Here is an 18529-nt window from a genome sequence, read left to right on the forward strand (position 1 = left end):
GGAGAGGAGATGCCAGATAATGGAGGGGGGAGTTGGAAGGAGAGAAGAAATATGCCAGGGCATGGGGGGAGAGACAGGAAATAAATGCCAGACTAGAGGGAAAGGAGGGAGAGGAAGTGCCAGGGCATGGGGGAGGGAAGGAAGGAAAGGAGAAGAGAGAGATTCCAGAGCATAGGGAGACAGAAAAATGGAGAGGTGGGGGTGAAGCTGAAATGAATCATTTACAAAGGAGACAGTTTATGGAAGGAGCATAGAAAGAGGGAAGATGCCATATGGAAGAGAGTGAGAGAGGGTGGACACTGGATGGAAAGGGCAGAGAGGACAGAGAATGCAAGGGGTAAGACAGAGGGTGAACAGTAGATGGAAGGGGTAGAACGAGGGAGACAGACACTGAATGGAAGTGTGGGGGAGAGGAGGGACAGACACTGAATGGAAGTGGGGGCAGATTGAATGGAAGTGGGGGGAGAGGGGGAGCAGACACTGGAAGGAAGTGGGAAGGAGAAAGAAAAAGGGCACATGCTGGATTGAGGGAAGAGGATAGAGTTAGATACTGGAAGTGCTGAGGGAAAGAGGTGGCAAGCTATAGGTAGACACAATGAAAGGAAATTGAGGACTGAATGGTAAGAAAGAATTTAGACAGAGGCAGAAAATAAATTGAGAAGGAAGAACAGGGAAGAACAGGACGAAAGGAGCGGAGAGAGAGATGCCTGAGCAGAGGGGAAGGGGAGGAGACAGATAGCAGACCTGGGAGGAAGAAAAGAGGAAGGACACAGATACCAGATCTGAGGGGAGAAAAGGAGGAGAGAGATATGCTAAAATCTGCTGGGAGGGAGGTAGGGAGGAAGGAAGGAAGGAAAGCGAGAAAGAAGCAGAGAAGGGGGAAGGGGGTTTTAAGCAGATTAGAAAGACTAGAGAGAGAAAGGCCTGGACCAAAGGGGAAAGACAGGAGGCAGATGCAGGACTATGGGAGGTTCAGACAGAGGGGGAGAGTCCCTGGGGAAGAACAGGAAGATTTAAGATCATAACAGAGGAGGGAGAAAGAGTGAGATCTGGAACAAAGGTACAAATGAGAACTGACACTGGATCTGGGGAAGGTAACAGAGGGAAAAGAGAGAGAGACCTGGACCCAAAGGGGATGGGGCTGGTTGTGAAAGAAATGTTGGATGTGAAAGAAAGAAAGAAAGATTTGATGTACAGTCAGAAGGAAGTGCAACCAGATACTCATGAAATCACCAGACAACAAAGGTAGGAAAAATGATTTTATTTTCAATTTAGTGATCAAAATGTGTCTTTTGAGAATTTATATCTGCTGTCTATATTTTGCACTATATTTGTCTATTTTTCTATAGTTACTGAGGTAACATTGCATATTTTAAAGTATTCTACCTTGACATCTTGGAAAAAACCCCAAAACTCTTAAATGGTAATTAACATTTTCTCTGTGTACAATGTGCTTTGTGTTTTTAAAAAAATTTTATGTTTACCATTATGAATTAATAAGCTGTTGTGTGTACATGAAAAATGAATGGAAGAAATTGGGGGTGGGGCTATGGTTGGATTGGGGGCGGGGCTGAATATTAATAGATGTCCCGTTTTGATGAAAAAATAAATGGTTACGTTAAGTATACCGGACTGCAGGAGCAGTGAAAGGGAAAAGCCCAGAACTGTGAGATACTGAAAGCCAAGACCCAGATATGGGAGGAGCTGAATGACAAGCTCCAAAGTAATTTTCAAGAAATGTACCTCCGGGAAGAGGAGAGGAAAAATTTAATGATGAATGTGCAACAGAAGAAAGAATGGTTGCAGAATCGGAATACCTGGTTAGACGCTGAATCAGAGGAAGTCCTATCCCTGACCAGAGGAAAAGAAAAGGAGATTTGTGAATTAAAATGTAGTCTGGGCAACAAGGAAGAGGAGATCATTCGAATGAGGGAGCAAGTAACCAGACTAAGATTATTGAATAACAGCTTGCAGAAGCAGGCCAAGGACTGGCTTACTTAGTTAAATGAGACAAAAGAACAGCAGTCATGTCTGGAAGCAAGCTTAGTGGACAAGCTTAGTGCTCACATCAACCTTTCTAACCTATACAAGAGTGCCAAGGACTCTGAAGCTAGGAACATAGAGTTGACTGAAGCTGTTAAGGAACTGGACTCACAGAAAGAAATAATATGATATTTCAGCAACTGCAGGAGGCATAGGACCAACTCAAAACTCTGAACCAACAGTTTCATCAAATGAAAGAGCAACTACACCGGGAGTTGCTACTAGTTAAAAGTAACTGCCAGGTTCTTTAGTCTGAAAGTGACAAGATCACAGCATCAAAAGTCACTTTGGAAAAGGAAGCTGGTATGCTAATCCAAAGGCTTTGGAGAACAGGGCAGGATTTGCAGGCAATCCAATCTAGGGAAAAGGATTTGAAGAAAATTACTGTGGAACTAAAAGAGGAGATGCCCTTCAGCTGCCAATATGACCAAAAGTTGAGAGAGATTAGTCAACTGGAAGAACTTAAAAAGACTTTTCAAGTTCTAAAGGGGAAGCAAAGGTTTTCAGAAGAAATAGAAACCAAGATTATTGCTTTGGAATCTGATTTAAAGGCAGCCCAGGAGAGGCTTCAGAGAAAGCATGTGCGAGAGCAACCGATGTCCTGCAAATGGAAGAGGTCCATTTGCCCAAAGCCCAGAGAATGAGCTTCATAATGCCCTGGTAGGGCTGAGGAAGGCCAGCCAGAAGATGGGTAACTAGGATGACCCTAAAGAAGGGGACTTGGCATCCTCTATAGAGTGCTGGAAAGAATTACTGCAGGCTTGCACACCTGGTGGTGGGAAGAGGGTAAAGAGTGCCACAGTGGAGTTCTCCAGAAGTGGATACCCCCTGGGGTTTGCTATTCACTATTACCCTGCACATTGGCAGCGGATGGGAAGGAATCCCTGTCTAAAGATGCTCCCAAGATGAAGGGAAGTGAAGTTCCTCCCAAAAAAATTAATACCAGGGGAGAAGGTGTAGTTTGTCAGAGTGATATTGTTCCTATGGATTTCATACCAGACAAAGTACAGCTTGACCATACTAAGTGGATGCCAATGGAGGAAATTAGCTTTGGGGCTAAAATGGACTTAGCAGCTACTGAACCTAGTGCAATAGTTACGAAAGCCTCACAGGCCAAAGCTACAAGTAGGGAAAGAGACCCACTCTGAGGAAAATGAAACTCTCAACTTCTGGGAAAAAGAACCGAGAGAAGATTAAAACTAGTTGGGGAAAACAGTGGCGTACCAAGGGGGTGTGTGGTGAGGGTGCGGTCCACCCCAGGTGCACACCCTAAGGGGATGCACAGTCAGCCCATCAGGTCTGGAATCACCCTCCCTCCTTTCGACTTCCTCACTGACCTATCTCCCGCCGTAGCCTGTAAGCAAATTGAACTCATGCTTTGGGGCTCTAAAACTGTGCTTGCCGGCTTCCCGACCCTTCTCTTCCGAAACCGGAAATTACATCATGAGGGTGGAGGAAGGAGAAGGGATGCCGGCATGCACAGTATTACTGTTAGAACCCCGGATCGTGGGTGAATTTGCTTACAGTCTACTGCGGGAGATAGGGCAGTGAGAGAGTCGAAGGGAAGGAGGGAAACTTATAACTCACTGCTCCTGCTTGCTTTGGGCCTTCCTCGCTGCCGGGTCCTGCCTGCACGGAAACAAAGTAGGTGGGACCTGGCAGCGAGGTAGGCCCAAAGCAAGCAAGAACACCGAGTTATGAATGCTGTGCTGCCAACAGGTGTGTGAGACAGGGGAAGGGGGGAAGAGAAATACTGCTGCTGCTGCTGCTGCTGCACCCAATTGGGGAGAGAGATGAAAGGAGGGATAAGGAAGACCAGGGAAGGGAAAGGAGAGGAAAGAGAGATGCCAAAGACCATGGGAGGGAAAGGAAAGAATGAAAGGAGTTACCAGACCATGGAGGGGGAGGGAGAGATGCCAGGGCATGGGAGGAAGGGAGGAGGGGGAAGGGAAAGAGACATGCTAGACCAGGGGGAAGGAGGGAGGGCGAGAAAGGAAGGAGATGTCAGATAATAAGGGGGAGGGGAGATGGAAGGAGAGGAGAAATACCAGGGCATGGGGAGAGGGAAGGGAAGGAAAACTAAGGAGACAAATGCCAGACCAGAGGGAAAGGAAGAAGAGGAGATGCCAGAGCATGGAGGGAGGAAAGGGAAAGAGATAGAGATGCCAGGGCATGGGGTGGAGTGGGAAGGAAGGAAGGAAAGGAGAAGAGAGAGATTCCAGAGCATAGGGGAGGGGGTGGAGACAGAAAAATGGAGAGGGGGTAAAGCTGAAATGAATCATGTACAAAGGAGAGAAGGGGCAAAGGATATACAGTTTATTGAAGGGACATAGAAAGAGGGAAGATGCCATATGGAAGAGAGAGAGGGTAGACAGTGGATGGAAGGGGTAGAAAGAGAGGGCAGAAGCTGGTTGGAAGGGGCAAAGAGAGAGGGCAGAAGCTGGTTGGAAGGGGCAAAGAGAGAGGGCAGATGTTGCATGGAAGGGAGAGAAGACAAGCGCTGTATAGAAAGAAGAGAGCGAAGAGATGATTAAAGCAGAAACGACAAAAGGTAGAAAGATTTTTTTTGTTGCTTTACAAAGAATCAAGCAGTATTGTAACTGTATTGATAAAAGTTTATAAATAGGAAATGAAAACAAGGCAATCTTTTTTTGGACTAACTCCTTTCCTCAGGTCAGGACAGGATATCATAACAGCAGTATACTGTACTGTCCTGAAGAAAGATTTGGCCTCTGAAAGATAGTTTAAAAATTGATTAGTCCAATAAAATGGTATTTTCTTATTTCTCATTATTGTTTTATTTCTATTTGTTAATTTGTAAAGTGGTGATTGTTATGTATCAGTTTTTTCAAATTTACATCCACTGTCTTTATATTTTGCACAGTATTAGGGGACATGCGTCACTGTTTCTATGGTGTTGCATTTTATGCAGAGTCTGGATTTTTGGTCGTTCAGTTTAACTTTTGTCTACATATTTTTTCTGTGTAGCATTCTATAGTAATTTGGTTTTCTCGATAGTGGAGGGGTTATTTGTGAAGGGCAGGAGAGACGGGGGTGTAGGGACGCCATTCTGCCATTCTGAAACAGGGCGAGATCGGCACTCTGATTTCACCGCCTCTGTGAAAGAATTATGAGCCCCTGTGAAGAAATATGAATTATTCCCATTCCCTCTCCCTTCCTGCCAAGTAGCCATTCTAAGTAAAGGAAAATGCTAGCATCTTGTCAGAAGACTGCTTTTGTCACATATTAACCTAACACAAGTTTACCCTTATCCCTTATATGGGCAACAATCAGACTCTGCCTATGTGCAGGCCCTGAGCTTAAGGCTAATTAAGATAGCTTAAGGAGTATGCATTATAACCTTTGGACTGTCACATGCTTATCTTATATGAGCTGTCCTTATTTGGTACGGACATCAGCTGACAGGCCTTGAGGACGTGCAAAGACTCAGGCTCTGTCCACATGTTAATCAGGCCTTTGTCTAAGTGCTGAGTTGGAGGATGATCACGAGGAAAAAGCACAAGGTAAAGGGAGGGTGATCACGAGGTGAAAGCATGTACCTATCTTTGTATCCACCAATATAAAACCATGTACCTTTGTACTAGAGAATGACACGGTGACAAAATTCATCACCGTTCCCGTCCCCGTGGATAACCATCTTCATGTCATTCTTTAAGGAGAGAGGGAAAAATCAGAGTATGAATGGCCACAACCACTGACCCGCAAGCTTTGCTTTGAAGAATGATGGTGTAGAAGGACCGAGTTTGAAATAGACACTAGAAAATGACATGAGATTATTTCCCACGGTTATCCACGGGGACGGGAACGGTAATGAATTTTGTCACCGTGTCATTCTCTACTTTATACCCACCAATCATGAGATGTGTAAACGAGGGAGTTACTATGATGTCATTAGCTTAGAAGCATAATAAAAAGGGACTCTAAGCTAGCCCTTGCCAGCGCCTCCTTCCCGACTCTAAGACTGCGTGTGTGTGTTTCCTTTGTGGGGCATTCCTACACTGGGGTTTTTGTTGATCCTTGCTATGTATTATTCGTGTTTATAAAATGACAACTGTACAGAATATTGTTTCTTTTAATACTTTAGTAAAATAAGTTCATTGTAATATCATAACTTTTCAAGGCTTGTACAGATAGGATCAGATGGTTTGTGGGGACGGGGCAGAGACGGGGCCGAGCTCGTGGGGATGGGGCGGGGCGGGGCCAGGGAGTGAACTCACAGGGATGGGTACAATTTTTTCCCTGCATCATTCCCTAATACAGATGTTAAATAGTTCCTATGCTAAAACTGTAGAAATTTGAAGAAAATTTAATATGTGCAAATTCCTCTTCCTCAAAGTGTTCTCCCTAATTTTCATGTTTTTGTATGTTTATTCAGATTTAATATACTGCTGAATCTTGCTCAGAGTTCTCAGCGGTTTCCATAAACAGGAAATATCTAATTGAAAAATAAAAAAGGAACACCAGTTAAAACAGGAAAACACACAGAGGGTTCTGAAGGGTTCTGAAGGAATTAAAGGAGGAGATAGCGGAACTACTGCAGCAAATTTGCAACTTATCCCTGAAAACAGGCGAGATCCCGGAAGATTGGAAGATAGCCAACGTTACGCCCATCTTTAAAAAGGGATCAAGAGGTGACCCGGGAAACTACAGGCCGGTGAGCCTGACTTCGGTTCCGGGGAAAATGGCAGAAGCACTGATAAAAGAAAACATCGATCAACATTTTGAAAAACATGAACTTCTGATAACCAGCCAGCATGGTTTCTGCAAGGGAAGATCGTGCCTAACGAACTTATTGCACTTCTTCGAAGGGATCAACAAACGGATGGACAAAGGAGACCCCATAGACATCATATATCTAGATTTCCAAAAAGCCTTTGACAAGGTGCCCCATGAACGTCTACTCCGGAAACTGAAGAACCATGGGGTGGAAGGAGACGTACATAGATGGATCAGAAACTGGTTGGAGGGTAGAAAACAAAGGGTAGGAGTGAAGGGTCACTACTCCGACTGGAGGAGGGTCACGAGTGGTGTCCTGCAGGGCTCGGTGCTCGGGCCGCTGCTATTTAATATCTTCATAAATGATCTAGAAACAGGGACGAAGTGCGAGATAATAAAATTTGCGGACGATACCAAACTATTTAATGGAGCTCGGACTACAGAGGACTGCGAAGAATTGCAAAGGGACTTGAACAAACTAGAGGAATGGGCGGCGAGATGGCAAATGAAGTTTAACATTGAGAAATGTAAAGTATTACATGTGGGGAGCAGAAACTCGAGGTACAACTATACAATGGGAGGGATGTTATTGAATAAGAGTACCCAGGAAAGGGACTTGGGGGTAATGGTGGACATGACAATGAAGCCGTCGGCACAGTGTGCAGCGGCCGCTAAGAGAGCGAATAGAATGCTTAGTATAATCAAAAAGGGTATTACAGCCAGAACGAAAGAAGTTATCCTGCCGTTGTATCGGGCGATGGTGCGCCCGCATTTGGAGTACTGCGTCCAATATTGGTCACCGTACCTTAAGAAGGATATGGCATTAGTCGAGAGGATTCAGAGGAGAGCGACACGTCTGATAAAAGGTATGGAAAACCTGTCATATTCTGAGAGATTGGAGAAACTGGGTCTCTTTTCCCTGGAGAAGAGGAGACTTAGAGGAGATATGATAGAGACTTATAGGATCATGAAGGGCATAGAGAGAGTAAAGAGAGACAGATTCTTCAAACTTTCTAATAATAAAAGAACAAGAGGGCATTCGGAAAAGTTGATAGGAGACAGATTCAAAACAAATGCTAGGAAGTTCTTCTTTACCCAACGTGTGGTGGACACCTGGAATGCGCTTCCAGAGGACGTAATAGGGCAGAGTACGGTACTGGGGTTCAAGAAAGGATTGGACAAATTCCTACTAGAAAAGGGGATAGAGGGGTATAGATAGAAGATTGCTGCACAGGTCCTGGACCTGTTGGGCCACCGCGTGAGCGGACTGCTGGGCACGATGGACCTTGGGTCTGACACAGCAGAGGCATTTCTTATGTTCTTATGTTCAGAGAAACAAAAAAAAAAAAAACAAAACCAATTTCCAAAGTCAAAGGAATCAGTGGCGTACCAAGGGGGGGGGGGGGCGGTCCACCCCGGGTGCATGGCTTGGGGGGGTGCACGGCTTGGGGGGGTGCACGGCTTGGGGGGGTCCAAGTCCTCCTGCCCTTCCTTTAACCCTGGCTCACGCTGCTGCAATCTTACCTCCCCCCGCCGACAAGAAGTATTTCTGACGTCAATTCTAACGTCGGAAAGACTTCTTGTCAGTGGGGAGAGGTAAGATTGCAGGCTCAGACTGAGGGAAAGGAAGGGGAGAGGTGCTTTTTTTTTTCACCGCGGCAGGGAGGGCAGGATGTAGGCAGACAAGCTGGCTGGCTTTAGCACAGCAGGGAGGGAGGGAGATAGATAGGCAGACAGGCAGGTTGGCTTTGAGGGTGGACAAAATATGGGGGCACTAAGGACATGGGAAGGAGGCACTGGGGGCACCAAGGACACAGGAAGGAGGCACTGGGGGCACTAAGGACACGGGAAGGAGGCACTGGGGGCACCATGGACATGGGAAGGAGGCACTGGGGGCACCATGGACACGGAAAGGAGGGATTGGGGACACCATGGACAAGGGAAGGAGGCACTGGGGGCACCAAGGACATGGGAAGGAGGCACTGGGGGCACCAAGGACATGGGAAGGAGGCACTGGGAGCACCAAGGACACGGGAAGGAGGCACTGGGGGCACCAAGGACACGGGAAGGAGGCACTGGGGGCACCAAGGACACGGAAAGGAGGCACTGGGGGCACTAAGGACACGGGAAGGAGGCACTGGGGGCACCAAGGACAAGGGAAGGAGGCACTGGGGGCACTAAGGACACGGGAAGGAGGCACTGGGGCACCATGGACACAGGAAGAAGGCACTGGGGGCATTAAGGACATGGGAAGGAGGCACTGGGGGCACCATAGACACGGGAAGGAGTCACTGGGAGCACTATGGACATGGAAAGGTGGGACTGGGGGCACCATGGACATGGGATGGAGGCACTGGGGGCACCATGGACATGGGATGGAGGCACTGGGGGAACCATGGACACGGGAAGGAGGCACTGGGGGCACTATGGACACGGGAAGGAGGCATTGGGGGCACCAAGGACACATGAAGGAGGCACTGGGTGCACTATGGACACGGGACGGAGGCACTGGGGGCACCAAGGACACAGGAAGGAGGCACTGGGTGCACTATGGACACGGGAAGGAGGCACTGAGGGCACTAAGGACATGGGAGGGAAGGAAGGAGGGAGGGAATAGAAAGGGACAATTGTTGGGCCTGAGTGCAGAAAGAAAGAAATGAAAGAAAGGATACACAGTCAATTAAAAAATGTCCTCTTTTGATAAAAAAAATAAATGGTCATATTACCTCTGACTTACTTTCTCTGCAGCAGAGTTGGCAGCCGTGCTGACGTGCAGGAAGGTCCCACGATGACTCGACTGCCTGCTCTGCTCCGGAAGAAGTAAGTTACATCAGAGGGGGTGGACTTGGCGAGACTTTACCACAACTCCCTGCGTCTACCGGAGCAGAGCCAGCAGACGAGTCATCGCGGGACCTTCCAGCATGCAGCTGCTGAATCCGCTCCAGAGCAAGTATGTCAGAGAGGGGTGGACTGGCAGCCAGCAGCTACAGTCATCATGGGACCTTGCTTCATGAAGGGAGAGAAAGGAGCAGGACTGCTGGAATGGAAGAGTGGTGGAGGGAAAGAAAGGGGGCAGGGTGATATGGAAGGGTGGTGCTGATGGAATTGATGTACAGAGAAAGGGGAGAGACATAAGGGGGAAAGATATTGGAGGGAAAGAAAGGGGGCAGATGCTGATTTGAAGAGGGGTGGATGGCAAGAGAAAGGGGAGACAGTGGATGATAGTGGGGAGCCTATGCTGGATGGAAGTGCAGATGGGATAGATAAGGGAGCAAATGCAGGAAGGAAATGGGAGGAGAGAAAGAGGGGAGCAGACGCTGGATGGAAGTGGACAGAGAGACAAGGTACTAGATGGAAGGGTTGGAGAAAAGGGTACATGATGGAAGGAGGGGATAAATAAAAGGAGGGCACATGATGGGGAGAAAAGGATTGAGTTAGGGAAACACTGGAGGGGTAAGGGAAAGAGGTGGCAAGCTTTTGGTAGACAGTAAAAAAGAACATTGATGAGAGGGTAGTAAGAACGTAATTTAGACAGATGCAGAAAATAAATTGAAAAGGAAAATGAGGGAAAAAAGGGAAAGGGATTGCAGAAGAGAGGTGTGGGAGAGGGAAGGAGAGGAGAGAGATGCCAGACCAATGGGGGTGAAAGGAGAGATGGAAGGGGGAGGCATAGAGTTTCTGGAAGGGGCATAGAAGGAGAGAAGATGCCATATAGGGGAAGAGAGACGGCAGACAGTGGATGGAAGGAAGAGAGTTACAAGAAGATGAGGAAAGCAGAAACCAGAGAAGACAAAGTTAGAACAAAAATTTTCTATTTATTTATTGCTTTAGGAGACATGTGTCACTGTTTCTGCAGTGTTGCATTGTATGCAGAGTCCAGCTTCTTGCTGGTTCAATTTAACCTTTGTCTATGTATTTCTATTTTATCCCCGCTTTTACAAAACTGTGGAGCTTTTTTTAGTGCCAGCCGTGGTGGTAGCAGCTCTGATGCTCAGAATTCCATGAGCGTCAGAGCTGTTCCCATCGTGGCTAAAATGCACACTACAGTTTTGTAAAAGGAGGAGGGGTTAGTTTGTGATGACATATTCCATAGTAGACGAAAGTGTTTTCTGTGTTCTTTGTGTTCGAAAGACACGGTTTTCTGTTAGGATTGATGGTGTAGGATTGATCTGTACTAGTCTGGCTTGTTTAGTTTTACAATGGGTGTATTGATATTGTACTGCTTACTGCAGTATGTAAGATGCTGCCTTTTCCTAGGTACTCATGTGTGACGTGTGGCTTGTTACTAAAAATCATGTTTTTCGTACAGATGGGGGGGTGCCAAAAAATGCTAGGCCCCGGGTGTCACATGGGCTAGGTACGCCACTGAAATTTTGTATTTATTTATTGCTGTAGGAGACATGTGTCACTGTTTCTGTGGTGCACTGTATGCAGAGTCCAGCTTCTTACTGGTTCAATTTAACCTTTGTCTAAGTATTTCTATTTTATCCCCCCTTTTACAAAACTGTGGAGTGTTTTTTAGCGCCAGCCGTGGTGGTAGGAGCTCTGATGCTCAGAATTCTATGAGCGTCAGAGCTGTTACCACCGTGGCTAAAATCCACACTACAGTTTTATAAAAGAGGGAGGGGTTAGTTTGTGATTACATATGCCATACTAGGCGAAGGTGTTTTCTATGTTCAAAAGACATGGGAATAAGGGAATGAGGGAATAAGCAGTCGGGTGGACAATGGGGAACCCATAGACATCATTTACCTCGATTTTCAAAAGGCTTTCGACAAGGTGCCACATGAAAGGTTGCTTAGGAAGCTGTGGAACCACGGGGTGGGAGGGGATGTGCACAAATGGATCAAGCACTGGTTGTCGGGTAGATTGCAGAGGGTCGGAATAAAGGGCCAATATTCTGACTGGCGGGGAGTCACGAGCGGTGTGCCAAAGGGATCGGTGCTGGGGCCGTTACTCTTCAACATATTCATCAATGACCTGGAAAAGGAGGCAAAGTGCGAGGTTATAAAATTTGCAGACGATACCAAACTGTGCGGCAGAGTTAGGTCCAGGGAGGAGTGTGAGGACCTGCAAAGGGACCTGGACAAGCTGGAAGACTGGGCAAACAAATGGCAAATGCGCTTTAACGTGGAAAAATGCAAGGTCATGCATATAGGGAAAAAGAACCCGTTGTTCAACTACAAATTGGGGGGGGCATTGTTGGGAGACAGCAGTCTTGAGAGAGACTTGGGTGTGCTGGTGGATGCATCACTGAAGCCATCTGCACAGTGCGCAGCAGCCTCGAAAAAAGCCAACAGGATGCTGGGCATCATAAAGAGGGGCATAACAACCAGGACGCGGGAAGTCATCATGCCATTGTATCGAGCGATGGTGCGTCCACATCTGGAATACTGCGTTCAATATTGGTCGCCGTACCTCAAGAAGGACATGGCAGTACTTGAGAGAGTCCAAAGGAGAGCAACGAAACTGGTAAGAGGGCTGGAACACTGCCCATACACCGAGAGGTTGGATAGGCTGGGGCTCTTCTCTCTGGAAAAAAGGAGGCTCAGGGGAGATACGATAGAGACCTTCAAGATCATGAGGGGCATAGAGAGGGTGGATAGGGACAGATTCTTCAGACTGAAGGGGACAACAGGTACGAGGGGGCATTCGGAGAAACTGAAGGGAGATAGGTTCAAAACAAATGCAAGGAAGTTTTTTTTCACCCAAAGGGTCGTGGACACTTGGAATGCGCTACCGGAGGAAGTGATCAGGCAGAGTATAGTACAAGGATTCAAACAGGGATTGGACGGATTCCTGAGGGATAAAGGGATCGTGGGATACTGAGAGAGGTGCTGGGATGTAACACAGGTATAGAAAGCTAACCAGGTAATAAAAAATAGTATAGAAACCCAACCAGGTCTTGCATATGCAAGACCGGAGGGTTAGGACTTCGATGGGAAGATAGGACTTCAATGGGAAACCAAAGTGGCAAGGGGCCCCTTCTGGTGATTAAGACAGGTCGTGACCTGTTTGGGCCGCCGCGGGAGCGGACTGCTGGGCAGGATGGACCTATGGTCTGATCCGGCGGAGGCACTGCTTATGTTCTTATGGTTTTTGTTAGGATTGACTGCAGGATTGATCTGTACTAGTCTGGCTTATTTAGTTTTACAATGGGTGTATTGATATTGTACTGCTCACTGCAGTATGTAAGATGCTGCCTTTTCCTAGGTACTCATGTGTGACGTGTGGCTTGTTACTAAAAATCATGTTATTCGTACAGATGGGGGGGGGGGATGTGTCAAAAAATGATGGGCCCCGGGTGTCACATATGCTAGGTACGCCACTGAAAGGAATTCTTCATGCTGATTTTGTACCTCAGGTGACTTCTCCTATAACACATCCAAACAACATTTAAGAACTATCAGCTTTTGCACATGAACTTCCTCCTACTGTACACTTTCCCATCAAGCTTGTTCAAAAAAGGACCAAACGTTCTGAGATCTATGCCTCCTCATTGCTCCAAGATTCCTTTCCTGCAGCAGTAATCACAATCCATTCTCGGAACCCAGGATTAAGTTATAGTACACAAAACTATAAATATTATATAACAGTAATAAGATGGTAATTTATGCAGATGTTTTATAGAATCAATCCTTGGACTGCTGTGGAAAAGTGGAGACTCTGTTTATGTTTAACAGTTCATGTTAGCCTCAAAGCAACTGTACTAGTGAAGCACTGGTCACTTATAATGAAGATGCTTATTCTGAGGCAGATTTTTCAGCAGTATGTTTCATTTAGGGGGGAAATTATCAACGTAGGCTACTATTGTGCAATTTAGCACAAGGTCCCATTTTACCAGAGGTATAATAACCAATCTTAATGGTAGCCAACGTTGATAATTTCCCCCTTAGTTTGCAACTATTGAACTTACCACTATGGACCAGGGTAGCATATGAAGCTTTACGTGCAGCTGTAGTAGATAGATCACCAAGAGGATAATTGTCATAAGCCAGCAGAAGATTGCCACAAACATTACCCAGTGATAGGCTGCATAAGGGTGATAATGTGAATCCGCAATGAGAGCCCAGACCAACAAGCCAAGTACCTGAAGAAAAATCCAGTGTTAAAAAGTCCATGCAATAGGAGAAAACTGGTTTTAACAATCATTCCTCAGCCCAGAAATCTTAAAACTGGAACATATCTAGTATAAGGCTAATTTTTACTTTCTCTGTTCTCCATGTTTCTTTAATGTATTGGAAAATATGTATAGACAGAGCATCTGTTCTTAAGTTTTTATCAGTTGTAAGTTGGGTGTTTATTCTCCACCTAATTAAGGGGTTATTTTACTAACACGCAGCTAATGCAGCAAACAATGTAATTCTGTGGACATGCACAAGTGTCCTGCAGTTACTCTGAAATCTGCATAAGCTAACTGTGCACTTCAAATTATTTCTAATTTTTTTAAGGTGTTTTCATATGTGGAGGGTGAGCATTCGTGTTGTAATCAGGCACCTGTTGTATCCAGGCACGTGGATAACTCAGAAGCCCTTACTACTACCAAATGGGTGGTGGTAAGTACTTGTATTGTAATCTTTTTTAATGGCCACACATTAAAGGCGAGATTATTGCATGGTCATTAATGCAATAAAAAAAAAAGAGGCAATTTTATAGCTGTGGTAAAAATAGCCTTACCACAACAAACCCCCTCTTCTACGAAACCATGCTAGCAGTTTTTAGCGCAGAAAGCCGCGCTGAATGGCCCGCACTGCTCCCGACGCTCATTGAGTTCCTATGAGCATCAGGAGCAGCGCGGGCCATTCAGCGCGGCTCTCTGCGCTAAAAACCGCTAGCGTGATTTTGTAGAAGAGGGGGGTTAAAAGGACCCCTAGGTTTTCTTAGAGGGTACAAAAAAAAAATCTGTGTTTATTGTTTATCCCTTCTTAGATTATGCTGTAATTTTTTCCTCCCCCTATTCTCCTATTATATTACTGTTTATATTACTTTTTTGTGTTTTGTATTGTCCTCCTGATTACCTTGTTTTTTAATCATAATATTATAAACCACTTAGGGCTAGATGCACTAAAGTCAGTCAGTAATACCGACTGGAACACTGTTGGCTGATTCTCTGGTCAATTGTGGAGGAGCAATCGATGTGCTACCAAGTTTTCATGGAAACCCAACAGATCAATTGCTCAGTGAGTGATTGAAAATATGCTCAGAGCCCTACAGCAGTGGCAGGGGAAGCAGCCTCCTTTCAACTGCTGTTAGGGCTTCATTTTCTTAACGGCACAGATGTTGAGTGTGTGTTACACATGCACAATCTGCCCCATTATAAAAAAAAAAGAAAAAAGTCTCCAGTACTTATGGCCCTCTCCAATGACACTCTCCCCCCATGAATCAGCACCGTGACCCTCCAGGACAGCGAAAACGGCAGAAGGGATTCCCTCCTGATTGGCCAAGCCTCCTGCCAATTTTCTCTTGGGGGGGGGGGGAATTCCCGGTGCTGCGTTCGTTGGGGGTCGTTGGGGGAAGGCAAGCAGTGGAGGACTTTTTTTTAATTTTTTTTTTTTTTTTTTTGGGGACAGATATTGTGCATGTGTAACGCATGCAAAATATCTGTTGCATTGGAAAAATGAAAAAAACCAGGCAGACCTGTTGGTAACACAGTTACTGACAGGTACCTGCCCTTTTTTTCCGATAGCTAAAACTCCTGTCTTTGGTTTTGGTTTTTTTTGCATAGCCAAGCAATGTTAGTGCATCAATCGCTTGGCTACTTTACATGGGGCTTTAGCTAATTTGCATGGCTGGATTGGAAAATGGGCTATAGGGGAAAAACATGTAGTGAGCTGTTTTGTGCATCGGGTCAGTAAAAGCGATCATCACTAAAGTTGTGAAAACAGGTTTAGCAACGATCACTGACTTTAGTGCATTTAGCCCTTAGACTTTTATTACATAGGCAGTATAGCAAATAAAACAAACCTTGATATTTTCACATCACAGGTACTATCGCTGAGTACCTTTTCAGGGAGAATCAAATAGGGTAAAGGGTATAAAGTCATAGATTTGATATACTGCTTTTCTGTGTGACAACCAATACTGTTTACACACATTCTTTCAGATTCTATATATGGCGACTAAATTTAGTGTGTGCAAATTTAGCCACAGCCAAATGAATTGTTTAAAAAACCAATCAGTGCTGATAATTGGCCATTAATAAGCAATTAATGGCACTAATTAGAATTTACAAATACAGCTTTCTAAATGCATTCTCTAAAATGGTACTCGTTAATTCTAATGTGCAGATCTCAAAAGGAGGCATGGCTATAGGAGGGACATAGATGAGTTGTGGACATTCCTAAAAATTAAGTGCACCCTTATAGAATATGCCTGATCCACACAGAATTTAGGTTCAAGCATTTATACCAGGTTTAGTTGGCATAAATGGTTGCCCCTAAATTTTAGTCATTTGGCTGGCCAGTAAGGGGAAAATTCTAGAAACAGAGCGTAAGTTAATTAACAAATGCTGTTTAAAACAGCAAAAAATACACCATTAAAGTGCCTACCAGTGCCTAAATAATACATGCTGGAATTGTGCCACCATAGGTACTTTAGGCCGTCTAACGCCACTATGGGTATGGTTAACACCAGAAGTCCTCACAAACGTATAGTATGAATTAAAGAATGAATAAACCACAATACACTTATGGTGAGTGAGACCTGGGGTGTCAGATATGACCAGTTCAAGCAAGAACGCTGCCACGGTCTGTCAATTCTTCATACATCCCCATTCATCATAATAATATGCTTCTTATAGAAAAAATTTTTAAAATTGTTTTTTCTTTGTCATATTTTATCAGTGCTTCTATCTAAGATTTTAAAGAACTTATCTTTAAAAGGCTGTATCCTCAATCCATTATAGGTAATGAAGGAACATATCGTATATTCCAGTGTTCCATGCAATTCAATACACCCCTCTGCCAACGCGTTTCGCAGAGCTTTATCAAGGCTAGGGGCACTGCATAATTGAAAGTTAGGGGCTTTATCAAGGTTCCAGTTGTCAATACGTTTAGGATACTTTCAATTATGCAGTGCCCCTAGCCTTGATAAAGCTCTGCGAAACGCGTTGGCAGAGGGGTGTATTGAATTGCATGGAACACTGGAATATACGATATGTTCCTTCATTACCTATAATGGATTGAGGATACAGCCTTTTAAAGATAAGTTCTTTAAAATCTTAGATAGAAGCACTGATAAAATATGACAAAGAAAAAATTTTTCTATAAAAAGCATATTATTATGATGAATGGGGATGTATGAAGAATTGACAGACCGTGGCAGCGTTCTTGCTTGAACTGGTCATATCTGACACCCCAGGTCTCACTCACCATAAGTGTATTGTGGTTTAACACCAGAAGTGGCATTAGGCGGCCTAAAGCGCCTAATTAGTGAGGATGGTGGCATTATGGCATAAATGGCAAAGTATGGCACACCTTTCGCAGCCTGGGGAGTGTATAGGAAGGAGTAAATTGTTGGTATATGCAAACAAAAATCAAAAATAGGAAAATGTAGATCTTTTTACATACAAGAAGGTATGCAGCCAACAGATGACCAATAAAAAAACTGCTTAAGTACTGAGGGCAGAAAAGAAACAATGTAAAAATATGTGAGCTCTTACTGTGTCTTTATTAAGAATTCAGATAATAAAAGTTGAATTAAAAACTAAAATTTGTAGAGGCAGATATTCAGAACTTTGCCTTATAACCAAAAGATTTTTTGCCCCCCTTCTTTACTTCTTATTCTTAGCCCTGGGTAAGTTAATTGAGTCCATTTTTTCTGTCTTTGCTCTTTCTTGCTTATCTTTTGCTATCATAATGCTTTATTTTAGAGTTAATAAAAAAGCCTTAATTATTAAGATCGTGTTGTGTGAAGTGTGTATGTCTGGGCCCAGAAAGAATGCATGTATTTATGAATTAGAAATATTGTTTGCAACATTTAAACAGGGTTACACAGAATATGGGGCTCATAATCGAAACTTAAACACGTCTAAACACTAGTGCAAGTTGGCACTTGGATGACCTAAAAGACAGGTCGTCCAAGTGCTAATAAACCATGGGCTCCTTTTACTAAGCTGCGTTAGGGCATTAAAGTTCGGAATAGCGCACGCTGAATTGCCCCGCGTGCTAGACCTTAATGCCAGCATTGAGCTGGCATTAGTTCTAGCCGCGTAGTGTGCAGTGCGTGTGCTAAAAACACTAGCATACCTTAGTAAAAAGAGCCCAAAATTTCTGGACATATCCAGGGACTTTTAAGGTCTTTGAATGCCGCTGCGCGCCCAGAGCTAAAACTGGCATATCTGGAGGAGTGGTTAGGGCGGTATTTGGGCAGGATGTGGGCTGACCTGGACTTAGTCATCCTGCAGGGATAATTAAATGTTTCACAAGGCTTCCTGGACGAAACTTATACATTGTGACTTAGACCAATGGTTCTCAACCCTGTCCTGGAGGACCACCAGCCAGTCGGGTTTTCGGGATAGCCCTAATGAATATGCATGAGAGAGATTTGCATATAATGGAGGTTACAGGCATGTAAATCTGCCCCATGCATATTCATTAGGGCTGTCCAGAAAATCTGACTGGCTAGTGGTCCTCCAGGACAGGGTTGGGAATCACTGACTTAGACGAGGTAAAAGCAGGTATAAGTGGCCAAAGGTATCCAAAGTGACCAGATAACCACTGGTAAAGACCCCACACACACCACCAAGGTA

The 18529-nt window shown here is 44.9% G+C and overlaps 1 protein-coding gene across 2 annotated transcripts in view; it reads right to left on the minus strand.

Moving 5' to 3' along the window:
- Window positions 1–18529, minus strand: part of PLLP (plasmolipin) — a 178702-nt gene that overhangs the window by 103416 nt on the left and 56757 nt on the right. For both annotated transcript variants that reach the window (XM_033943764.1, XM_033943763.1), the window contains exon 2: window positions 13697–13870. In XM_033943764.1, the coding sequence (XP_033799655.1) occupies window positions 13697–13870 (174 nt within the window). The remainder of the gene's footprint in view (window positions 1–13696; window positions 13871–18529) is intronic.

Source organism: Geotrypetes seraphini, chromosome 4 (genome assembly GCF_902459505.1).
Source record: "Geotrypetes seraphini chromosome 4, aGeoSer1.1, whole genome shotgun sequence".
NCBI classification, from domain to species: domain Eukaryota; kingdom Metazoa; phylum Chordata; class Amphibia; order Gymnophiona; family Dermophiidae; genus Geotrypetes; species Geotrypetes seraphini.